The sequence below is a fragment of the Talpa europaea genome (assembly GCF_964194135.1).
Source record: "Talpa europaea genome assembly, chromosome: 12".
NCBI lineage: Eukaryota > Metazoa > Chordata > Mammalia > Eulipotyphla > Talpidae > Talpa > Talpa europaea.
Window position 1 is genome coordinate 64,558,539 of NC_140079.1, and position 27,214 is coordinate 64,585,752.

General features: G+C 34.3%; 1 protein-coding gene across 1 annotated transcript in view; it reads right to left on the minus strand.

Moving 5' to 3' along the window:
* Positions 1–27,214, minus strand: part of DCAF6 (DDB1 and CUL4 associated factor 6) — a gene marked incomplete at both ends in the record, with an annotated part of 95,874 nt that overhangs the window by 31,425 nt on the left and 37,235 nt on the right. Inside the window, 5 exons of the mRNA XM_084251141.1 lie at positions 5,082–5,141; positions 12,888–13,058; positions 21,962–22,216; positions 24,408–24,527; positions 26,627–26,720. Of these exons, the coding sequence (XP_084107267.1) occupies positions 5,082–5,141; positions 12,888–13,058; positions 21,962–22,216; positions 24,408–24,527; positions 26,627–26,720 (700 nt within the window). The remainder of the gene's footprint in view (positions 1–5,081; positions 5,142–12,887; positions 13,059–21,961; positions 22,217–24,407; positions 24,528–26,626; positions 26,721–27,214) is intronic.

A 27,214-nucleotide genomic window follows, 5' to 3' on the forward strand; every position in this document is an offset into this window, starting at 1 on the left:
TTAAAACATACTTTCAAACTAAACAAAATGCCTGACATATCACTGTGTTTTTCAAGTAGGGGCTGAACACACAGCCTTCAGTTTGGAGACTACTGAAAAGTATTTTACAACAGGATAAAAACAATGTACATTTTGTACAGCTATTTCCTTACTATTTTATTTCTTAAAGTATATTGGTAAAAGAAAATATTTATTGAGGCAAACAGGCAGCATTTTCATGACTAAGGTTGAGACCAAATATACTTTTGTTTACTAAATAGACTTTTGTAAAAACTATAAGATAAACCAGGAAAAATGATGGTGGCAATCACCTATCTCAATAATATATATATATTTATTTATTTATTGAAAAGAAAAAAAATTTCAATGAAGCAAGCCCAGTAAAATTAAAAACCATTTATTAATAACATTTTTATACTTGGTAGTTCCCTAAAATAAAGAAATATATGAACTACTATTGGAAATTAAGTTAAATAACATATATAAGCTTCTGAGCACCTGGAAGATGGTGGGTATTTTCAGGTAACATAAAATTGAATTATCAATTTAAAAAATGTATTAGTGTCTCCTTAAAAGTAAGAAAAATAATTTAAAGTATGCTTAGACAATAGTAAGTTAGAGATACATACTTAGGAAGAAAACTTATTATACACACTACTTTTCCTACTGCACACAGTTAAAGGGATAAAAATGTCTTGACAAAGTTTAAATCTTGAAATAGGATTAAGGATATTTAAGGATATCAAGCATCTTTAACCTCTTCTACAAAGATCCCTTTTTATGAAAAAACCCGCTCAGGGCCTCCCCTAGTGGCGCAGTGGTTAAGTACTGGGCTGAGAAGCTGCCCACAGCCTCTGCAGCACCGGTTCGATCCCCAGCAGCCAGTGAGGGTCCCACATGGCGCGATAGATCTCTCCTGTCTCGCCTGCTGCTCCCCTCAGCAGTGTATTTCATCAGTCTGCCTGTTCTGTTCCCCACTCTGGCTCTGGTGAATTCTCTCACCCTCCCACGCTTCTGACTGTACCCAGTGCTTGTATAAATAAATAAATAAATCTTTAAAAAATAAATTAATAAAATTAAAAAAAAAAAACCCGCTCAATTTTGAAACTACAGACCATTTCCCAAACACTAACTTTCCTCTATCTTTTCATTCTTAGTTAAGCTTACTGAATAACCCACATACCAATGTCATCACATTTTTTTTTTCTTTTCAAATCACTGCTTCCAGGCTTCTGCCTCCACCATATGACTCAAGCCCAATGCCAAAGTAATCCATAACCCACATATTGTCAAATTCAAAAAAACATTTTCAGTCCTTTCTGGTATGGACACTATTGCTTCCCAGTGTAATGTGAACCAGTTTCTTCCTTGGAATTTCCTCTTCCCCTGGCTTTGGATGGCCTTATTTCTATCCTTTTTCTCTGATCATTCCTTTTCTGTCTCTTCTTCTATACTTACTCCATGTAGTATAGATTCTCCATTTTTTAGTCTCATCCACTCCTCCTGTTTCAACTGCTATCTGGAAATTGATGATTCCTTATTTTTTTAAAAAAAGATTTATTTATTTATGCATACAAGAGCTGAGGTACAGGCCAGAGATGTGGGGGGGGGGGTAGGTGGGAGGACTCACCAGAGACAGAGTAGGGAACAGAACAGGAAGACTGATTGAAATACACTGCAGAGGGAAGCAGTGGGTGAGACAAGAAAGGTCTGCTTCGCCATGTGGGTTGCTCTCTGGCTGGCCGGGGATCGAACTCGTGCTGCAGAGGCTGTGGATTGCTTCATAGTGCGGTGCTTAACCCCTTGGGCCACCAGGGAGGCTCCAATGATTTCTTATTTTTAACTCTTAATTTTATTCTACCTCCCTGGTGACTTCAAAAGTCATACATGAACCCAATTGTCTATGAGATTTCTCTATTGGGATATCCAAAGGTAAGTACTTCAAACTCAACTGATCAAGGAAATTCCAAGTAGCTTTTCCCTGTAGAGTCAGCTATTCCTCTTGAAATAATTATCTTTGTTGATGGTAGTTCTGTCACCCTTTGAAGACACCTGTATATAATACTCTTAATCAGTTTTAACTAATAAATCTCAAAGTTCTATCAACTCAATTTTTAAGAAGTTAAAAAATCTGTCCTTTTTTTTTTTTTTTTTTACATTTCAAAAGGACAGGTTTATTAGGAAAATGAGAAAAAAAAAGAGCTGCCTGCACAAACACAGGCAGGCAGAGACACAAAAATTGGTCCATTCTTCTCCTTTCCCACCACTATTTGCCTTAGACTGGATTCATTCATCATCTCTCCAACTGGACTATTTCAATAGCCTCTGACTTGGTCTTGCTATTTTCAATCTTACTCCCTTCCAATCAATCCTCTGTAATATTGATAAAATGATCTTTCCAACACAAGGATCATGTTTCTCCTAAGCTGAAATAATTTCTATAGTATCCCAATATAATAATATATATAAAATATAATAATATAATTAATAATATATAATTTACTTACTCATTCAACAAATATTTGTTTAGTGTATACTGGATAAAGTGTTAGGCATTGAGTATAATATACTGAATGAAAATATCTAAAGAAAATGAAGAAAGGTATTAAATAAACAATCCCTTAATTAAATGCATGGCTACAAATTTTGACAAATGCACAAAGGAAAATAGCAGGCCACAAAGAAAGAGGAAAAGAGAACTACTTCAGGTTGGAAGGTCATATTATTTTTGAGAAAGTGTTATCTAAGGGAGATTTGATGAAAAGTTGCTGAAGGGAAAAGCAGTTTGGTTACTGACAAAAGCATATACAAAGGATTTGAGAGGGAAAGAAGCTTACAGTGTTAGAAGAACTGAAAGTAGGCCTGTTAGGCAAGAGCTTAGGTGAGCGAGGGAAGAGTGGCCTGAGAGAAGGTTGGAGAGATTAAGCCAGGTCAAGGAGGCTCTGTAAGACAAAGTATGGATTATTGTTTTGAAGGGTCAAGGAACACAATTAAAAAGTTTTGGGCAGATAAACGACATGTTTACAATATTTTGAAAAGTTTACTCTGGCTGTTGGTAGAGAGCAGACTGTAATAACAGAGTAGATGTGAGCACATTGTGAGAAAGATGATGTTAGGCAGTTTCTCTATGGGTAATATAAGCCTACAATTTGGAAGTCACCGGTATTTTAAAAGATGTAACCCTGCTGAACAAAAAAGGTATGTAAAAGCTCAGGATTTCAGCTCAGAGGACTTTTTACAGCCTAACAGTCCTTACATCTTATAATCCTTATAGTCCTTACATTGATGATGGTCTATTATGACACAGCTTCTGCCAAATCTACCCAATATTTGACCTTTTATACAGTATCTCTACTTATATTACTAAAAGGTATGTCAGACTTTACATGGGCAAATAAACAAAGAACCTCTTGATTTCTGCTTCAAAATTTGTCTACCTTAGTAAATTCCATCATCACTCACCTAGGCACTGATGCCAAAAATTTGGGGATTATCCTTTATTTTTCTATTTCAGTTATATCCCATATCATATCACCAGCACCAACATAAATGGAATATTCAAGGTAATTCTCTGGAAACTATTCTATGTGAGTAAACAGAATATGAGTAAACAGAATATGAATCTGGCTACACACCACTCTCTGGCAGTGATATACTATTATGTTCATATATCCTCACCCACATAAAGATTATCTGATTAGAAAAACATTTTTAAATAATAGTATATTACATGATGAAACTATATTTGTATTAAATTATCTAAAAATAAGTATTCTTCACTGTTAACACCTCTACAATAAATGTATAAAGATTAAAACAGATTTAATGTCTTAGTCCTCAGATTAATTTACCAATTCATTCATTCATTCATTCATTCTCAAGAACTGAAAAGGCTATAGCAATAGTTGTTATCTCAGGTCTATAAAGAATAAGACTATAAAAAAAAAAAGAATAAGACTATAAAGAAGTTTTTTTTTTAAATTAGTTTCTGAATAATTCCCCTAGAAGATAGTTAAAATTAGATATATTTCATACCAAACAGGAACTTCAGCAATATTTAATTTCCCCAATATGCTGACAAGTTAATCATCTAACATACGTAAACTTCCAGTTACCTGAAGTTTATGACTTTAGTGCTAAGGGTTTCTTTAAAAATTTTTTTTGAAAAATATTTGCAAAATCAATTACATGATCATCTTACTATAGAGAAAAGTAAGTATTACTTATTTCTGATGATGACTTAACATTAGGCATTATTTATCATTTGTATTACAAAGCTAGAATACTGCAGGGAATCCTGCGATGAGTAATGCTATTCGCTGTAATTTGAAACAGTCTGTTTACTTAGCTTTTTATAAAAAGTCTTCCTTTTCTCACTCTTTTTAGTTGCCACTTCTTGTCAGAATGTCTTCTTTTATCAATCCCTCATAGTGTTGTATTTGATCTACCAGTAGTAAAGCTTGACAAATAACTAACCTGTATCATTAGGCTCTGTTTAAGACTTTGAGGATAATTCCATACCTTTCTTACTTCAAGAAGTGGAGGCTATTTCCCTTCTGATTGGCGGCTTTGGAGCTTATCTCTGGGTTCATAATTGCATTCCTTACAGAAAGCTATCAGGAGTTTGACTACCAGCTAAGTTAGACATAAAAACCAAGTTTCATTACTACAGCAATATATTGATAGTAACACAGAGTATTACTATTTTCAGATAACCCTTTCTAAATTAGCCTCTAGGTGATATGCTAATCTCACACCCTAGTTCTACAATTTCATAATGGATATCTAAAATTAAAAAATGGACTTAGTTTATATACATTACACTACTGTGTTAATAGAAGAGAATTATAATTTGTCACAAAGAGCCAAAGGTAGAAGTTAACTTAGCTTTGTAGAAAATAATTTGCAGAGACCAAGGAGGTCCTTTGTGAATAATACCACCTATAGTATTTCAGCCCACAAAATACGACTATTAGACCATAATCAAAATGAAATGCTATGAAAAAATGACAGAAAGCTTGATTTATGCATTGCAATAAAACTATGGCTGGATGGGCATAGCACATCTCCTGTTCACGCACCCTGTTGCTCGTCAAGTGACATGGATCCGAGCTGTTTGTTAACCACAGAAGAAGGAGAATCTGAAACAAAAATGAGATTTCAACTTAAAAGTAAGCAGCAGAAAACTGCACAGCAATGTCATGATCATCTTTAAGCTTAAGAAATAAATGTATAAGGGTGGGGAATAGAAGTTAAGTATCATGGTGTGTTTCCCAAGCAGTCAGCAAGCAGAGCCATGTGCTTAAGATGTTATTCCAGGCAAGCACTTAGCAACTTTGAGAACAAACTGAAAAATACTCTATTTCCATGCATATACTTTTTATCAAATTCATTTAGCACAGGCTCAAGGTGCAAGGTAGATAAAACAGAAATGGGATATTTCCTTTACTAAATGGAAGAGTTGTTTCCTTCTCAAACCCCCTCTCCAATCCTTTAGATGGCTTCTATTTTGGATTGGAGGATTCAAAGCATGAAATGAGTTGCTCACTGTACTTTGCTAGATGTTGTTTGTCATACCTTGAGCTACAAAAGGAGCTCAAGTGAAGATGTTAGAGCAAGAAAATGGTTTGTAAGAGAAATATTCAATGGAGTCATTACCACTACAGAAACAGAGACAACTTTAAAAACATCAGTTTGTTGTGCATATTAAAACTGTACTCTGTGAAGGCTTAGGTTTCTTTAGGTACCTGGTGGGAAAAGGAAAAAAGAGGCAAGGAAAAAGCTTAATGGTCTGGGCTTTATGCTTTACACCTTGGTTTCAAATAAAATATTTTATTTTTATCTTTTTGATACACTGAGTTTCTATGTAAGCTTTTTTTTAATGGATTCTTTTACTGATATAAAGAAAAGCACTATGATCAAATGGAAACCACCGATATGGAGTTTGTAAATTTTTTTTTAAAGATTTATTTATGGATACAAGAACCGGGGTACAGGCCAGATGCGCGGGAGGGTGAGAGGATTCACCAGAGACAGAGCAGGGAACAGAACAGGCAGACTGACGAAATACACTGCTGAGGGGAGCAGCGGGCAAGACAGGAGAGGTCTGCCGCGCCATATGGGACCCTCGCCGGCCAGGATCGAACCTGCACTGCAGAGGCTGTGGACAGCTTCACAGCGCGGCGCTCAACTGCCTGCACCACCAGGGGAGGCCCAAGTTTGTAAATTTTGATTCTACCCCAGGTTCTGATAATAACTAGCTCTATGACAGGATAAGACAATATTTTTAGGCCTGAGCTTCTCTCTTCCTGATCACCCTAGGGACCTAGTAACCTGAGCAAAACACTGGGGGACAAATGGGGAGTGGCTTGGTAGAATCTTAGTAGGACTACAGGAAAATAGGGAAATGCGGACACTAAGCATAGCTCCCCCAAATATAAGAATAATCCCTAGACTCTAGTCTTTAGCAAATGTTGTTAATAAAACAAAAATCTTGTATTTTGGGTTGCTCACCAGTTTCTACTCATAATAGCAGTTTATATTCCCTCAAAGCAGATATTTTGAGTTAAAAGTATTCTTAAATTGATAGAAGTATTCCAGTATATCCTGGATTCTCAGCAATTTTATATCACTTGATTGCTTCTGCTTGTACATTTAAAAGTTGAATTCTGCTACTGTATCAATTTTAAATTGTCTACCCTCTGATATAACCAATTTGCTCATGTGACTTTGATAAAACATAGACATCCTCCTTTCAATAACAGCTTTTACATATACTTTATTTATCACCAGTTCATCAGAACATTCAGTTCAACAAATCTTTACTACCCAGAAAATTGGAATGCTAATATTTCAATTTCCTAATCCAACACGCTTTACTTTTCTTTATAAGATTTCTTCATATTTGTCCACTTCAGGGTTAGATAAAATTCCTATTTATGTAGTTTTTGAAGAACAGATAAATTAGCCTTTAGAGGAAACTAAAATTATATTACTTAAAGCGAAGAAAAGCATAAGGAAAAATATAAGTCATAGTCAAAGGGAGATTAGAAAATCTTCCTATAAGTCTCTTATGAAATACTTTTCATCCCTTTGGATTTGTTTAAAATTTCATTGTGTTCTCGTTGAATAATTAAGAGCTGTCTGAAAACTATAAACTCTCTAAGCAATGTTTTTTCTAATCTTAACACTTAATTTTTCCATAAATACTATAAAATGTATAAATCTTATGAAATAAAGTGCATCATTTAAAAATTTTAAATAATTTTTTAGAATAACTTTTTAAATAAAATTTTGGGAGGCGTGAGATCTCTTAAAAAATACAGAGCTAAAGGGTCTAGATGCTGTTGTTTTCATTAAACTGTAGTGAAATCTTGAAGGATATACAACATGATGGAGTTTAGGCTTAGTATTAAACTAAAAGGGTTTCCTTTTATGTTTTAAAGTATGTCACAGATGTTGTTATATCTGCGATATTATTTGTTGTTCTTCCTATCCTAAGGACCAATCTTTGAGAAGAAATTTTGTTTGCTCATAATTTTCTATTCTACTTTGAATCTTGGGTACCAGGCAACTACTCTCCTGTTTCCTATCACATAAACATTCTAAGTGCTATGTTCATAATTCAGACATTCTTAAAAATAATACCCACAACTTCTAACTTACAGAAATATTTCCAAACATTAATAATCATCAGAATCACTAATATTAAAAAACTTAATTTATTACTACATGCAGTATGATTGGTCAATTGTTGGAAGTTTTCAAACTATAATATTATTTTTAAGGTAGATATAAAATTCAAGCAAAAGCTCAATCAGTATTAAGCTCAGTGTTTCATGGTCAATTACTGTGTATTTCCTCAAAATCTGCACATTGGTCTTGAGATAATTTTCTCATCCTTTGACAAAGAACTTTTCCAACTCTAGAAAAAAAGGAATTACAGCCTAAGAGGTAAATATTAAGGGCTCATCAAGGGCTCTTCAGTCAGACTCCCTGGGTTCAAATCTGGCTTTTCTACTTAGTAATAATAAAACCCCAGGCAAGTTATTTAACTTCTCTAAGTCTCAGTTTCTCCATTTCATTTATAAAATGGGGGCAATCAGTAGATCTATCATGTATTCTTCATTTGAGATAATCCATGTAAATTAAATTTAGGTTACACACAGGAAAGGATCAATCAATATTATTACTTGCCATTTTTCAGAAACATGGTATTAAATGAAAAATAAAAAATAGGAAAGATATTTCAAAGAATATGGAACATGTTCCCCTGCTGAAGTTCTAAGAGGCTGCTCATCAATGTTGGCTCAGGACTTTGTCATTAAATGTAGTTAAGGAGTGCCTGCAGAACTAGGTTAACATTACATGAGGTTTACTAACTGTTAAGTTTTAAACACCAAAAACATGGATCAAATTCACCCATTTGGAAAGTGCTATATGGACTGTAGGGGGTCTGATGTTGTATAGAACTTGCTTGCTTGCTTGCATAGGATCGGGTAAGTGCTGATTTTTTCAAATATGGCTCAGTTTTGAAAAGTCCTTTTCAAAAATAATCACCAACATTTTATACCCTCTTGGGGTATAAAAATTACTTTTTTTCCAATAGGCAAAACTGTGCCATAAAGTGAAAAAACAGTTCCTACCTGACCCTCTCTAGGCTGGCTCCATGCTCCAGTGGGGCTCTGTGGTGGTTGGGCCAGTACCAGCAGACTCCACAGGGTGTTGTCACTCTGAGCAGGAGCCAGCAACCCAAGACTTCAGGGGACCTGAAATGGAAAAAAAGAGTTGGGTTTAAAATCAGCCATATGTTGAATGCCTCTGCCACAGCTGTTCATGGCATTCATTTGATAAACACACATACAGCTCATTAAAAACCCTGGATGTGATAAACCTTACATAGCCTTGATATGAGGCTATTCTGAGGTAATAAGTGAATGATATTATAAGATGGTATATTTATTATGCATACTGCTTTGAGGAATATAAAAACTTTATACAGCAGCACTACCCGATCCTTATCCTCCATAAATTATGACAGGCCACACTATCTAAATAAACCAGTAATTGAGAAACTGAGGCATAAAGCAGCTAAATGACTTGCCCAAGGTCATCTAGTAGGCAGAGATTTGATGAAGGTAAATTCAAAGTCTTCATGAAGAAAAGCAAAAGTTCTCACTGAAGATAGAAATGAGGGTTTCTCTTTTCTTCTTAGGTCTATTTCTGAAAAGCCTAAAAAAATTCAGTTTAAAAACAAAAAAAAAGGGCCTCCCTGGTGGCGCAGGGGTTAAGATGCAACCTATGAGGCTAGCCGCAGCCACTGCAGCATGAGTTCGATCCCCAGCCAGGGAGCTGCCCACATGGCACAGCAGAACTCTCCTGACTTGCCCACTGCTCCCCTCAGCAGTGTATTTCAGTCGAACTTCCTGTTCCATTTCCCACTGTGTCTCTGGTGAATCCACTCAACCCCCCACAACTCTGGCCTGTATCCCAGTTCTTGTATGTACAAATAAATCAATCTTTAAAAAAAAAAGTAAAAATATTTTAAAATAATATATTCTGAGTTTGAAAACCAACAAACTGATTTGGGGAGTAAAGGTGCGTCGGATGACATGAGGAACAGCAGGTGGGTTATCACTTTATGTTTAAATCACAAGTTGCACTTTTATTTTTATATTAGAACTTCCACATGAAACTCTAAGACTTCACAGCTACAAAAAAAAAGAAACCACTTTTTAAACATCTTTTAATGTGTATCTTCTATAGCTCATTTGAAACATCATTTGGTACCTTGGAATGATGTTTTAATCTTCAACTGCCAACAAATATTGATAACTAAATAAACAATATTCTATGTAGCCTAACAAGAATCAGGCTCCTTCCATTTCACCCCATTAAAAATGTAGATTATTTCTGCAAAAGTGGTTTGATGGCTTTAATCAACTTTTCTTACAGAAATTAGGTTTTGTTCTTTTTTTTTTTTTTTAAAGATTTATTTATCTATGCACACAAGAGCTGGGGCACAGGCCAGAGATGTGGGGAGTGAGAGGATTCACCAGAGACAGTGGGGAATAGAACAGGCAGATCGACCAAAGTACACTGCTGAGGGGAGCAGTGGGTGAGTCAAGAGAGGCCTGCTGTGCCATGTGGGTTGCTCCCTGGATCCGGAGGATCCAACTCATGCTGCAGAGGCTGCAGACAGCTTCACAGGTTGCGTCTTAACCCCTTGCACCAGCAGGGAGGCCCAGAAATTAGGTATTGTAAGTTCATCTTACACTTATCTTTTCACAAAAGATTCTCATAAGTGCCATATTTGAAAAGAGAATAAAATGTTTGCTAGATAATGTAATAATTTTACAAGTATAAAATTTCTTGGTTTCTAAATCATATTAATGTCTCTCTTGAACACTTTACACTTGAAAGACTTAAGCAGGTCAGAAAATAGAAATACCATTTGTTGATGACTGTCTCATCTCGTACTGTTACTCTAAAGATGTCAAGGTATAATGGGAAAGTTTTTTCTAAGTAAGAATTGTACATTCTTCTATTGCTAATAAATTAAAACCTAAACTGTCAATTGTGGTGCTTACTATCATAGATCATTTCAGTACTAACATTTAAGCGAGAGAGATAGATCAATGAAAGACCATAATATACATATACAAAATTATATTTGATCATTAACTATAAATAATTGCTATTCAAATAAGACCTATCTGCCTGTTGAATTTTATATATTTAATTCTCACTCTGATTTTTATAATTTGTGTTTTCTGAAATGAAGAATTTTGCACTAAGCCATCCCATTTTCCTCATATTCAAATTGTATAAAATGTAGAAAGCATATATATTTTATTAGTTGCCCTCTCTAACACACATTAGCTTTTCTAAAAGGTTTTAATCATCAGTGTTCTCACTTGGCACATGAAAACAAAAAAAAGATAAAAGCAGCACTATCAAATCAACCTAGGGTATGTCACAGGTTAGACTTACTAGGGTCTCATTTGAATGCTGTTAAAAGCAACCAATCCAGATAAAGCACTTCACCTTGTAGGTGAAAAGAACAATAAAGACCCTGATAGATAGCACTTAAGGTTTCTCACACTGGTCCAGATGGGCAACCTCAGGGGCACAAGCATGTTGTTCAATAACAAAGAAGCTTCTCAGCTTTAAAGGTACATACTCAATTTCAGTTTTTTAAAGATTACCACATATATTATTTAGTAAGAATGATAGATGGGAAAATGAATGATAGAGTTGGGAAAACAGCATCTTATTTCACAGAGACTATTATAATCACCATAAAGCTTTCAGATACTAAAAAGAATAAGCTTCAACTCAGATTGGTCAAACTGTACATATGAAAGGCTGTCTCAAAATATTTATGTACAACATACATTTCCTGCTTATGTACATGCTTTTGTTTTAAATTCAATTTCACTTTAATACTTGGTTTGTTACCTACTGAATTTCAGTATTTTAAAAATACCTATATATATAATATATTTATAGATACATGATCTTTTCCTTCTTATTGGTTTTTGTGACTTAAAGTTTTTTACTTCTGAAACACTAGCTTGAGTTTTACATATAGCACAAAGCTATAGCAAAATCTTATCATTAAAAGTGCTGATTGTAATCTATTAAAACTTTCTTGTTAGCTTTAGTGCAGGAAAGTATTTTCCTATTGCTAAAAACAAATCAGAGACATCTTTGCTTGACTAATATCCCCTCCATTAATTTAGTAACACTGAATTAAAAATCAGGTCCAGAATTTGCTCCAAACATCACATTTATATTAGCGATTGAAACTTATTTCCCCACAATATTAGCTAATATGCTATTTTTTACATAGCACTTAGTGGAACAGATACTTATAAAATGGAACTGTTCAGTTCTATCAATACACAAATTAATTTCAAGTAATGAAATCAGAGCTTTCAAAATAATAATTGCCCAACTTATTCATTCATTCTTAGTGTAATGTATAACAAAGTGAGTCAAAGTATTATAGTCATCAGTATGAGAATCCAGATACATTCTAGTTTCTAAATAAAGATTTATAGTCTCTACTATAGTGTTGACTATAGTACCCACAGTGTAGGTAAATAGGGCCTATTATCCATCTTGACAAAATTAAGTTGACAAATTATTCTATGCTAAATCTTTCACTAATTTTTCCAACATATTTATTGATAATAAGATTTCTGACTATAAAAGATCTGGGTCATTAAATACTGCAAAAGACAACAGTACAAATTTTCATTATCTTATTAGAGCTTTATAACATTAGAACAGAAATAAGGGACTGTGGAGTACTTTTGCTATCTTACATATCAGAAAGTTAATTATGTGTAAAGGGAATAACTAAGTAAACATGGAAAATTTTCAAATAATTACAGAAGGGGATGATTGAGACAATGTGCTAGTATGGCCAATAATATTATAATTTTAAAATCTACCATTATTAACCTCTGTAGGAATACTTTCAGAGGAAAAAAAATTAAAATAAAAAAAAGAAGAGCCTCCAGGAATCAAAGGCATAGATAGCCTCTCAGCATATAGGAAATTTCAACAGAAATGTCAATTCAGGCTCTAAATTCACTAGATAAGTACTATAAAGTAGTTTATTGTCTATGAAAACAATGAATATTGCCCCTTTTCAAGTGTATTACAAATAAAATAGTGGGTTATTTTCTATTCATCCTGCTGACAAAGGCTGCTGCCAATCTGTCTCTCTAAACATGTGATGATAAATATACCAAATGCACCAGGAAGCTGCAAGCACATCCATTTCTTTTTGAGGGGGAAGGAAGCATCTTATTATATGGTAGCAGTGTTAAAAAATCAACTCTACTAGCTGCTCAAGGACACTTGACATTAATAACCTGAAGCAAGAGGGTCCTTTGAAGAGCCCTCATGAGAAGACTGATCAGAAGTAGAAGGCTGCTGTTGGGAACACGCAGCCAGCTCTTGCTGCCTCTGCTGCTCAGCCTTCTTAAGCCTCAGTTGTTGCAGGCGTTTACGGAGCAAAGCTATCTCAGGCCCCCTTAAAAATTCTGATACAGATAGGAAAAGAAAGTAATGAGATAGAAAATAGTAAGAATTTGATTATACATTAATGAGAGAAGGATACAAATATAACATGTTTCATAAGGAAGTACTCATAAAAAAGAAATTACAGTTGTTAAATTATGAGATAAACTATATACACCCCCCCAAATGCTTCTCTTTAACTACGATGAATTAGATACATGTAATTCTCTAAGAACAGTTAAGCAATTAAACAGAATGAAAATAAAGTCCTCCGTAAGCAAAATAGTTAAAAACGAACATTCCTGTCACCACTAGATTTATCTTTTTAATTACAAAATGATACTATGCATTAAAAATATTAGTTATCTCATCTAATCAATACATTAAAAATTACCAATTTCAATCAAATATTTAAAATTCAATTAAAATGATGAAAAAGTCATGCATTGGAAACAATTACTGTAATTAATTAGTGGAGACTTCTTTAAGAAGAAAGTTATATATTTATCAACTAAATGTTTTTTTCTGTTATAAATGTCATTTTTTTAAAGCTCAAAAATATATAATCTTTACCATTTTCTTAAACTTTATCTGAAGCAATGACTATATATAAAAAGAAAGATAATATGAAATTCGACAAAGCTATTTATTGAGTGGTTACTTTGTATAAGGCATTGTTTTAGGCTCTGGAGATATATAAAATATTGAACAAAAAATAGTCCTTATTTGTGTGGAGTTTAGGTTCTTAGGGAATCTAAACAGATATCAGTGAACACACACATACATATACATATATGTACTATGTACTATGTATTTGTATATGTCAAGTAGGGATAACGGCTATGAAGTAAATACATGAGGGCAAGGTTACTGAGGAAGGGTTATTGTTTCATGTATAGTCATCAGGGAAGTCTTCACTTATAAGATGATTTTTTAACAAAGACCTCAAGGACACAAGGGAAAAACCACATGGGTATCTGGACAAAGAATGTTTTAGGAGAAGGGAAGGACAGGTGCAGATGCTCAGAGGAGGAAATGTATTTGGCCATGGGATGTATTTTACAGGTAACGTCACAAGAATTTGTTGACATTCTGGATGTAGGATGATCCCAAAGTTTGTGGCATAGATAGCAGGAAAAATAGTTACCATTTATTATAATGGTGAAGAATGGAGGAGAAGCAAGTAGAATTCAGGTGAAGTAAAGCACTATCAGATGTCCAAGTGGAGAACCTGAGTAAGGAGTGTATGTAACAGTATAGGTTTCACAAGTATTTGGATGTCACCAATGATGTTACTTTAAGTCACCTAAAAACAGTGATGATAGAGAAGAGAGGTCTAACAACGAACTCTGGGAAGGATCTCCAAGAAGACTGAGAAGGGGAAGACTCTGAAGAGGTTGAAGAACTAAGTAAGCAGAGTTCTGTAGCTGAGTAAAGTGTGCCACAAAAGATGGAGTCACTGTATCAAAGACTGCTGATACAATGAAGAAGATACTGACTGAGAACTAAGCCCTGGATTCTGTACCTTAGAATCACTGAACTTGACAAGAACTGTTTTAATGAAATCAGAGGCCAAAAATTAGACTAGAAAGGGTTTAAGAGACAGGGGAGGTAATAAAATTGAGACACAAAGCATATAAACTCTTTCCAGGTCTTGCTACTAATAAGGAATAGAGCAATTGAACAATTATTGGTGGGGGAATAAAGAGTCAAAGGAGGTTCGTTTTCATTTGGAGATAACCTATATTTGTATACTGAAGGACAATGTTAATTTGGAGGAAGAAGAAAGATGATGGACAAATTCAGGAATGAGGTCCTTAACTAGACAAAGGAGAGTAGTTGCAGTGATAAAAGGGGGAACTGGTTTTAGGCATGCACATAAACTTTGTCTACTATAACCAAAGATGAGGCAGTGTATGTGGGGAGAGATGTGGCAAATGCTGATTTGATTATGGCAGCACAAGAAACTTCTCCAAGTGACACTGACAGCAAATTACACAAACTACTAAACAGCCTCCTATATATAAAGGTACAAACTTGGGTTATTGTTTTAGGAATCAATTATGCCAGAGATACTAACTTCTTATTACCATATCCTCTATTTATAAAGAATTTTATTCAATAGCCAAGTGGCAGTTAATATTTAACAAAGCAGTATCATTAAAGTTTCTCATTGCTAGTACTTCCTAGAAAATTCTCCAGTACCAAATGGGATAGTATTCATTGACAAATTGTGATGCTCAATGGCATAGTGCATTCTTTTGAGGGGGGTGTGCATACATACACATCTTATTGTCAGGATAACAGATGTGCTTTTGGCAATATATATTATACGATCATAAAGTTTATTATTTTATATTCCAAAAGAGATTATTTATATGTTAAATTTTGCTAAGATAGAAAAATCACCCCCCAAAAAAAATCCATTCACTTTTACTGTTTCAAACCCTCCAACACTGCCAAATGTTTTATGGGGATATAGGAGTCTCCATGCTAGACCCACTGAGTGATTCAGAAAATAAGAAAAAGGCTATAAATACAAGGAATGATGATCTGTAACTAGGAAAGTCAATTATTTTGTTATTATAATGTCATGAACCTTTATTCTATGCTTTCAGTGATTTTTGAAGAGTTTATCTACTTACTTTTAAGACTTATTGTATGAAGGCTTTTTCCCCTTAAGATAAAAAAAAAATATGAAGCTAGGAAAATAAGTTACTATATAACAACAAAAAGAAATATATTGGATAAAAAATTCTAACCGGCATTTCAGCCTAAACAAAGATAGACACACATTACATTTTTAAAAAACGTAAACATAACTTTCTAAAAAAACAGTATATACAAACATACACAATTTATAATGTGAATAAATACTTGGAGAATTTATAATGTGAATAAATCCTAGTTTTTGCTAACATAAGTCAAAAACGAAAGTGAACACAATGAACACCAAAGGGTTGAATTTTGAAAACAACCAAAAAAACAGTCAGCAACATGTCAGCAACTACTAACAGGAAATTTGTAATTTTATCTCCTGAAACTACTAATCTTTGTGAAAGACTCCAGGCAAGTTTCCCCAATGACTTATTTCCACTGTGATATGCAAACAATAAACTACAGTTGACCCAAAAGAGGCGCAACTGGTTCTACTCTCATGTCCTGCCTCTCCAATATTAGGTTCTTTTATACCAGACACTGGGTTATTTTTATATCCAATCTATTTTATATATACTCTATTCTGTCTTCCACTCCCAACTTGCTTCCTGTCCAAGTCATCTTTGTGTTATTTTTTCTCCTATAACTGGTCAATCCTTCACTGACTTCCAAGTTCCTCTGGTTTCTTCTTTATAGTTTTCCCAAGTGACCATTAACTTAATATTTCTACTTGCTCTTGACCTATGTATATTAATAGCTTATACTTAGTTTGATTAGGCTGTGATTCCTGCTTTACAAAAACCATAACTTAGATATTAGGGCTGTGAAAGGTTTGCTATGATAATGTTGTACAAGTGTTCTTATTTCCCTAACAATTTTTCTACAGAGCTCAATTTAGCTATGAAGATTCTGAATAGACCTAAATAAATTTGGGCAGACACAGTAAATTGTAAATAAGCAGGGATTCACACAGAGGCCACATCAAACACTATCTTAACCTAAACTCTCATGGTACAAGTGGTCTATCTCACTAGAGACATTATGGTCCCTCAGGTGATTTGCTTCTCAAAGTAGGCAGCCAAAACTGAATTTCCTATATTCTGGTATCTTCATCCAACCCAAAGAAAACACTTTCTCTATTCATATTCTTTTATTTAGATAAAAATAAGAAAAAAACTAAACTATTGCATGTTTAACACTCTATAAGAAATTTTTCACTGTAGGAAAAATTACAAACATACAAAATGAAGACAATTCTAGACTTAGTTTAAGAAATAACTAAAAATGATATCTGAGAGGCATTACTGACAAAAGAAGAAAATATTTTATAGTTACTTTGAAATGCTTTTTATAATAAAATAACAAAGGTTTCATTTTACCCTGTAGAGTTTTAGCTTATAGTCATACCTCTCCATTTTTAAGTAATCTTATAAGTTTTTAGGTAATCTTAAAAGTACATTTTAAAAAGCACAGTCTTTTGTTAAATATTCAGGAAAAGACCATGGATAGTATAAGGATAAGAATATCTGATTAAATTCTGGGTTATGTACATAAAATATGGCTTCAAATGAGCTATTAAAACAAAATTTAAGAATACAAAAGGCAAAGTAAAAAAGACCAAAAAACTCAAAGATTCTAACTAATTTCAAATCCCATTTGATTTAACCACATCACCCAAAGCCAATTCTGTGCCCCTTCTAGATCACATTTTTCTTCAGGCTTCAGGTAATGCATTTTTTATACTCACCTCATTTGTGGCTTCATTTTACTTTTTCCTACTCTTAGTTCTGTGCCCTGATTTCATCAGTTATGAAAATGATTTTTGAAAAGTATTTTTATAAGTTACCTTAAAATATTTTAGGAACAATGTTAATCTTATGTGGTCTGGACAGCCAAGGGCAAACAATGGATCCAAAAAAGATAAAAGATTGGCTATCTGTTCACAGAATCTAACCTGGGTACCATCAAATATTGGGCTTACTTGAAACATTCAGAATGAATAAAATGGGGCTGAAAGGACAGACTAAAATATAAGTAAGTCTTGCAGACTCTAAACTAGTTTAAAGATAACAGATGTACTTTTCAGGAAACAAACAGGACTATATAAAAGAGAACAAAATTTTAGCATGTAGGAAAGGTAGACGAACGTTGAAAAGGCCTCCCAAAAAAGCAGTTACCTATATGCCTTTCAGGGGGAAGAGCTTCTCAAGTATAGAGAACAGTTAAATGCAAAGGCTCCAAATCAGAGAGAGGCAGAAGAGAACTTGGACTGTTCAAGGAAACCAGTGTAGTCAGAGCAATAATGATTATTAGAGATGTTAAAAATGGTATGAAATCAGAGGTAGGCAAGGGCCAAGCAACATGAGTTTCTTAGGTTCACAGTAAAAAGTTTGACTTTTCTCTTTAGTTTTACTTTTAAATGCAATTAAAAGTCTTTGAGGGATTTTAAATGGCAAAGTTATATAGTCTGATTTAACATTTTAAAAAACTCATCTTGGTCCTCCCTGGTGGTGCAAGGGGTTAAGCACCGTACTATGAAGCAATCCACAGCCTCTGCAGCACGAGTTCCATCCCCGACCAGCCAGAGAGAAACCCACATGACAAAGCAAACCTCTCCTGTCTCGCCCATTGCTCCCCTCAGCAGTGTATTTCAGTCAGTCTGCCTGTTCTGTTCCCCACTCTGTCTCTGGTGAATCCTCTCACCTCCCCCCACCCCCCCCTGCATCTCTGGCCTGTACCCTAGCTCTTGTATGCATAAATAAATAAATCTTAAAAAAAAAGTTTAAAAAAAAATACTCATCTTGGCTGCTGCATGGAAAATAAGGGAGCAACATATGCAGGGAAATCAATTAGCAGATAAGAAATGATGGTGAGATAGGAAGAGTTTATATTTTAGATACAGAATCATCAAGATTTGCTGATGGATTGGGGATGAGACATTAAGTAAAGCAAACAATCAAGAGTAACTCATAAGTTTTTAAAATCACAAATGAGCTGGTGGTTTTACAATTTATGAAGCTATACAATGACCAAGATGGAAGAGATTTTGGGAGGGGAAAGGCAAGAAATTAATTGTGTCACTTTGGGCACAAACTAATGATGTCCAAAGATAACCAAAAAGAAGTGTCAAATAAGCAGTTGGAAATAAGAGTCTTTAACTGAGGGTGGAAGATGAGATTATCAATGTAATTTGGTTATTAAAAGCTATGGAAAATAGATGCAGTCATCAAAAGATAAAGTGGATGTAGAGAAGACAGCACAGACTAAAAGTTTCTACTAAAATACTCAGAAATTAATGAATAGGAAACATTAACAATATGTTGAAAATCTGAAAATCAGAGTTAATTATGAGAGTCAATTCACAAAAGTGGTGTCTTAGATGCCAAGAAAAGGAAGTGTTTCAAGAAACGAGTGGTAGACAGTGTTAAATGCAAGTGGGTCAGAAAATCTATTGTACTAAGATACTAAAAGAAAAATTTACTTCAAATTTGGCAAAATTTAAGTCACTGATGACTTTAACAAAAAGTTTCAGTGAAAAAGGCATTGAAAGGCAATTTGGAGTTGGTTGACAAATGAAAATGAAAGAAAATGGAGAGAGTATCTGTGGGCAACTTTTTGAATAATTACAAAAGGAGCAAGATACAAGGCTGGAGGGAAATGCAGGATAATTAAGAAAGGACTTTTTAAGACATGAAATAATAATAGAGCATGTCTGAGGATATAAGGAACAATTCAGAAGAAAAGGCAATTATAATGATGCAGGAGCAGGCACAAAGTCCTTGGGAAGCCAGAAGGTGATGGAAATTTCACTGGCTAGCTTTTGATATCAGCAAACACTTCTTCCCCAAATTTATCTGCTTCTCACAATGTAAGTACAACTGCTGGAGGATTAGGAGATTCAAAAGTAGGAAGTGAATGTTTTTTTTCCAATTGTGAATAAGAGAAGGCAATCAGCTGGTGGGTGAGAGAAAGATAAAGGGGAAAGTTAAAAGTCTAAGAGACATGAAGGTCTGAAAAAAATTTTTTCTAGCTATTGAGCAATACTGTTGAAAGATCACTGTGACAGTGTTGAAGAACCCACTGAAATCTGCAGTCATGACTCTTCTTAACTATCATTCAGAGACTCAGTTGACTAACAGCTGGTAAATAATTAGATTCAACCAGAGATGGAGTTTTAGCAAGCAAGTTTTCACATTCACAATGTTTCTCTGCTTTGCCCCAGCAAAAGTGACAGACAAAATGCAAGGGTCATGAAGGAAAGGCATAAACATTTACATAGAGAGGTATCCACAACAAAGCAAGAAGACACTTATTCACTTTCTCTTGCTCTTTGCAGGGCAATAATACAAATCATGGCTTTAAGATGATACTCCCCACATGGACAGTTCCCCACATGCACAATCCCATCTGATTCAGAAGTGCAAAAGAAATTGGAAAATAACCAACACAGAGGACAAAAAAACTTTCAAGTCCTTATTACTAAAATGTTGGTCTCTGGGATCATGAAAGGCCTATTGTCAAAACAATTACAGACATAACCTTTCAATGTTACATTGAGCATCAAGTCATTTTCCTATCATGGCAACTTGGAAAAATTCTTGTTTTCCATAGCTTAATCAACCAAGAATTTTAATTATTAAAATTCTTTCAATAATCTACCACTTAAAACTATTGCTTACTTTGAAAAATTTATAGGCAAAGGTGTCAAGTAATGTTCAAATAATGATCACACAATCACAACATTTTTTCCTATTTCAATGATTCAAATGACTATAGTATTTAATGCATCAAATACCAAAAGTGATTTAGCCATCTGAAATGCAATAATAAAATGTATTAAATACCTACAACAAAAAAGAAAAATGAAACCCCAAACAAAGTATTTAGAAATGTGTTTTAAGAAACATCTGGAATTAGTTGAGTTTCATGGAACATGAACGTGGGAAAGGGAGTCCTCCTGCTGTTTTCCTGGTAGCTTATAATGATCAAAATCTTTAAGAATATTTCCAGGAATGCCATCATTTTCAGTCTTGCTTTTATCAATCTTACCTGCTCTAGAAAGCAAACTTTGAACTGATTTTCTCCCATTCCTCAAACTCTCCAAAATATCTTACTTTTCCCTAAGTTCAAATGTGGTATCAGAGTACAGAAACCTGATTTTATACTTCAGTTTTATCCTATTATCATAGATAAATTGTACACAAGTGCTAACAGTTACATAATTGGCTCTGGCTTCTATTCCCATAGAAACAGAAAATGATTACCAAAAATGGGATACACTGATAAAAAGAGTGCTTAATTTAAAACATCCCATATTTGGCGATCTGGTATCAGGTTCCAGAGAAGCAGGAATAAAGTGACAGATTGGCAGTTAAGCTGTTGGAAATATTTTTTATAGGTTTTAGCTATGGCCTATATCTAGCTAGCTGCATCTCTAGTTGCTAATATTTTGGTTACATGTCAAGTAAACTATTTCCTTAAAAGAACCCTAAAAAAAATGAATAAACATTTTACTGGTTATTATATTAAATATTATAATGTATAATTTATTATGTAATGTGTAAATGCTATATTACTTGTATATAGTCAAAATGCCAAGCAGACTATCTGCTGAAAATTACTGTCATAAAGACTAGTACATTCCATAGTTGGGGAGAGGGCAAAGTTGAATATGAGCAGTAATAATAGAGAAAAACAGTATTGCAAAATAATTTAAAATCTGATTTTTTTCACTAACATCAAGTACTAAGAAGACAAATATCTATTAAAATAATGTATAAAATCATTCATTTGGTTAAATTGTATTTTGATGACAAATGTATCACAGAGAATATAAAAGATAATTTATGATTTGGAAAAAAAAGTAAAAAATACAAACACAAAAAGAACTAATAATAAGGAAAGCTATATTCTTACTATTACTTTAATATAGGCTTACAACCAAATAAATCTAGAAAGATATTTTGGTCTGTAATGGTCTACAATTTTAAGTCAAGTGATTAAACTATGTCAAAGCACTTGCTGCTGGTACTTACATATTTTTAAAGAACTACCTTACATAATTTGAAGATTCCTATTATTTGTTAAAATTCATGCAAGTTAAGCACACTCGAATTTTATATTTCAGTTCCATGTATTTTGTATATGTCATTTGGATCATTATTCCAGCAAGAAGTTGATGTGAATTTGTCATAAAAGCCCTGAAAGAAGTTTTCATTATCAGAAATCATCAGGTGAACCATGCCTATTTAAAGAGTAGCATCCTCACCAGACTGATGATGTGTATGGTGTCCAGATGCCTCAATGGACTGCCTTTGTTCCCTGTCTGGAGAAGGAAGCATGGAAGTAGAATGAGGACTTTCTGCAGTTGGTATTGAATGATCCTGAGCTGATGGAGAGGATGTAGAAGGTTGCAGAAACTGTTCAGCGGGAGCATCCACTTCCATTGCCATTTCACCCACTTCCAAATCAGCACTTGATGGGACCGTAGGAAGAGTTGAAGCATCTGACTGACTCGTTCCACCTTCAAAAAGTACATGTTATTGTAAATTCAAATACTATATATCTTCCAAAACCAACTACTCTAAAGAGATGTTTAGGAAATACGTAAGTACTGGCCAGTGTACACACACACACACCAAAACATGTGATTTCAGGATATCAAAAGTACCCATTGGTGGCTTGGTCCATTTGACCAAATAAGCTAATTAATCTATCTACAGCACTTTAGTCTTTCCAAAATAATCTTTCAAATAAAATGTTAAATATGGTAGTCCTTTAGACAATGTCTACGTCCTTAAATTTGAAAATGATGATTCTAATGTAGCAGTTGGACCACAGGATGATGAACTTATATTGATATATTTCTACTGAATAACATATGTCCTTGAAAAACTATCTAATAAAAATATTATTGTCAAGAGTAAAGCTACAAATAGGCGAAAACAAGATTAAGTTCCTGGTTTTCATTTCATTGGCAGTAACGATCTAAACATAAAATTAATATGATGCAGCCAAGATTTAAAACAGCATGTCTCGGGCCTCCCCTGGTGGCGCAGCGGTTGAGCGCTGGGCTGCAAAGCTGCCTGCAGCCTCTGCAGCACTGGTTCGATCCCCGGCCTCCAGCGAGGGACCCACATGGCACGACAGACCTCTCCTGCCATGCCCACTACTCCCCCAAGCAGTGTATTTTGTCAGTCTGCCTGTTCTGTTCTCCGCTCTGGCTCTGCTGAATTCTCTCACCCTTCCGCACTTGTGACTGTACCCAGTGCTTGTATAAATAAATCAATCTTAAAATTTTTTTAATTAAAAAAAAAATAGCATTTGTCTCCTGTGTATTATGGTAGGTATTAATGTTATCTGTACAGGACTCATTTGGAGCACTCAATAAACATAAAAGGAGCCTCCCTGGTGGTGCCAGGGGTTAAGCACTGCACTATGAAGCAATCTGCAGCTTCTGCAGCACGGGCGAGTTTGATCCTGGCCTGCCAGGGAGCAACCCACATGGCGAGGCAGACCTCTCCTGTCTCGCCAGCCTGTTGCTCCCCTCAGCAGTGTATTTCAGTCAGTCTGCCTGTTCTGTCTCCAACACTGTCCCTGGTGAATCCTCTCACTCCCCGAATCTCTGGCCTGTACCCTAGCTCTTGTATGCATAAATAAATAAATCTTTAAAAAAAAACATAAAAAAAATTCCCTGATTTTGCTTCAAATTTGATTTTATTGAGAGAAAAATGGAATGGATTAAGATCATATCTTTCAAAACGTAACTACCACAGAATATGAAGTATTTTCATTTATACATCATGATTGAAATATTTCTTAGTTCAAATTTAAGTAGAAATTTAATGTCTTAAGCAAATCCACACCTAAATTTTTTTTTATAATTCTTTGGACTGTGGATAATTGATACTCAGGCATTAACAAGAATCATTTATGTATGAAATTCAATCAAATTTTTCAATTTAGGGTTTTTTTCCTTAAATTTTTTTATTTTTGCATAGAAGTGGGTTGTAGGCCAGAGGTGCAGGGGGTGAGAGGATTCACCAGAGACAGAGTGGGGAGCAGAATAGGTGGATTTGCTGAAATACATTGCCAATGGGAGCAGTGGGTGAGACAGGATAAGTCTCCTGTGCCATATGTGGGTTAGCATCCTGGCCAGGGATCAAACTCAGGCTATAGCCCTGATAGCACTGAGACTTAACCCTTAAGCCACCAGGGAGGTCCTCATTTTAGGTTTTAAAACATTTAAAAGTTACTTTTATACTCCTCAATTTTTACAGAGGTAAGTAACTTGCCAAAGACTACAAAGCTGGAAAGGAGTGAACTAAGATATTTAAAAAGGTCAGTTAACATCAGAAACAGTAATTACTAGCCAATGTACATAGTAAATAAAGGGGGAAGGTAGTCAATTATATAAAACAGGTTTATCTACAGACTTTTATATATTTCCATTCTCAGAATACATTACAAAAAGGAATTAAAATTGAGGTCAGACTCTTTTCTTGAGAAAAGTGAAAAAATAAGGACCGTTTAGCGGAACCTGAAGGGAGAAATTATACCCAATAACCTTTGCCCTCTATACATTCATATGATACACTAAGAACCTTGTGACTACTACAGATATAAAAGACAGTATAAATTAGATTATACAAATAAAACTGACCTCAAATAAACAGATTTTGCAGCTTTCTGATGACTTTAATAAGAAAAATTACCTCTGGGTCGAGACCTTCCTCGTCCTCTATTGCTTTGTGCAACTTCACTTGCTTCTTCAAACCATCTTGATAACATGTCAGACATTCTCTGCATCAATGACACATTAGGACTTTGCTCTCCTATGACAATACATATAGTTAGCATTGATTTTAGTAATAAATATGATCTCTCGTTCATGCAAAAACTACATTTGAAGACCTTTAAAAAGGTAGCAGTTTAAAAAAAATCAAATTGCCTAAATAAATTATATGAATGGATATAAATCTATTATAGTTTACATCACATTTTGTTAAATGTAATGCATTGTGAGTTCTTTAAAAACATCTGACTTTTCATGGTGCTGGGAAAACTGGGTCGCTACATGCAAAAGAATGAAGCTTGACCACTACCTCACACCATACACAAAAATCAACTCAAAATGGATTAAAGAACTAGACATAAGACCTGAAACCATAAAATACATAGAAGGAAATATAGGCGAAACACTATGTGATATGCACATCAAAGACATCTTTACAGACACATCACCCAAAGCAGTGATAGTGAAGGCAAAGATCAACAGCTGGGACTACATCAAATTAAAGAGCTTCTGCACAGCAAAAGAGACAATAACAAAAACAAAGAGAAATCCCACCGACTGGGAGAACATTTTTGCACACAACACTAATGATAAAGGACTGATCACAAAAATCTGCAAAGAGCTGATGAGACTCAGCAACAACAAAGAAAATAATCCAGTCAAAAAATGGGCAGAAGAGCTAAAAAGAAACTTCTCTGAAGAAGAAATGCAAATGGACAACAGGCATATGAAAAAATATTCAACATCACTTGTAATCAGGGAAATGCAAATCAAAACTACCATGAGATACCATCTTACACCAGTGAGAATGGCACATATTAAAAAAACTTGCAACAACAAATGTTGGTGAGGCTGTGGAGAAAAAGGAACTCTCCTGCACTGTTGGTGGGAGTGCAAACTGGTCCAACCACTATGGAGAGCTGTGTGGAGATTTCTGGACCTACTAAACATAGAGCTTCCATATGATCCAGCAATTCCACTCCTAGGTATTTACCCAAAGGACACAGAAACATCAATTCCAAAGAGCACCTGCACCCCTATGTTTATAGCAACACTGTTTACAATAGCTAAGCTTTGGAAACAGCCCAAATGCCCAAAAATAGATGACTGGATCAAGAAGATGTGGTACATATACACCATGGAATATTACTCAGCATTCAAAAAGATAAACACATGCAATTTGCAGCAACATGGATGGAGCTGGAAGGGATCATGCTCAGCGAAATAAGCCAGAAAGAAAAAGAAAAATACCGAATGGTCTCACTCATAGCAGGAATCTAGAAAACTTAAACAAGGGACCAGGAAAATGAATAACTATAAGAAAGTGAAAATCAAAATCAACAAAAAACTATGAACCAGAGACACTCCATGGAGGGTGAGGGGCGGGAAGGGGAGGGATTGGGGTCAAAATAAGGGGGTTGCAATTGTATGGGGAATATAAAAATAAAATTTATTTAAAAAATTTTTTAAAAAATCTGACTTTTCTGTTAAGGACATTTTGAAAATAGATATGGTATCAAATTAAAATTGCAATAGTTCTATTTTATGATTATGTTATTTAAAATGGAAATCAACTGTCATTGAATTTTCTGTGAAAATAGAATTTTATACTTTATTTTCTTTATTAATGTAGCTTAATATTTCAGTATGTATTATAAAATAATATCAAGGGTAATATATTGGGGGATACACTTTTGATCTTAAAAAATTCAAGAGTCATTAGAAAAAGATTTTTGTTGCAGAACCATTTATTGAAATATACACAGAATAATTTAATTTTGAAAAATGCCATCTTAAAGCTCCCACAGTAGTTACTTATGCTTGTCGAAGGCATTAGATTATAGGGGGAAAAATTATTTGTTGCTATAAAACTGTCAGGTTGGGAACTAAGAATTTTCATTTCTCCTCCTAAAGAAAAGTAAGAATTGTGGGGCACTGGACACTTACATTTTCAGTGGGAATGTAAAATAGTGCAATGTTTTTGGAGGTAAAGAGGCAATTTGTAGGGTATGTTAGAATAGACAAGCATGGGTATTTGTTACAGCGTAACTATAATAGTGAAAAAGTTAGAAACAATTTAAAATATTAATTTTTTAAATATCGCATTTACAAAAGGCTGACTAAACAAAGTATAGTCACCATCTCGTTCTCGTTCACTCTCAGGCCTTGCTCGGGGTCCAGTATCTGACCAGTCTCCACGAAGTCTCAAACGCTTCACTGGAGGCTGTCGTAACTAAAACATAAAGAGAAAAGTCACTTGTTTAACTCTTAAAACATACTGTAAAAGTCTAACAGATTCTTTTCATCCCCTCACTTTCTTTACTGAATATGCAAGTGAAATGTTCAATCAAAATATGAAAGACATGAAGAAACATTTTGCATATTTTGCAGCACTCATAATGATAAATATCAATACTGATAGGTATTTATATATTTAATATCTTCTAACAACCATGAACGCAATTCTGAAGTTTTTATTTTCCAATCAAAATCCCTTTTTTGATCTACTGAACAGAACATAATACATAATAATAAGGTCATTCACTCATTATCTCTACTTCTACTAAACTATAAATTCCAAAGTAAGAGCGCAATTATTTGTTACAATTATACTTGATTTTCTAAAGTTTAGTGTAGAACCTCATGTATAGTGTGGACCCAATAAAAAATATTTAGTGAATTAGATAAGCTTGTTTGAACATCAAGGATTTAGCATAAAATGCCAAA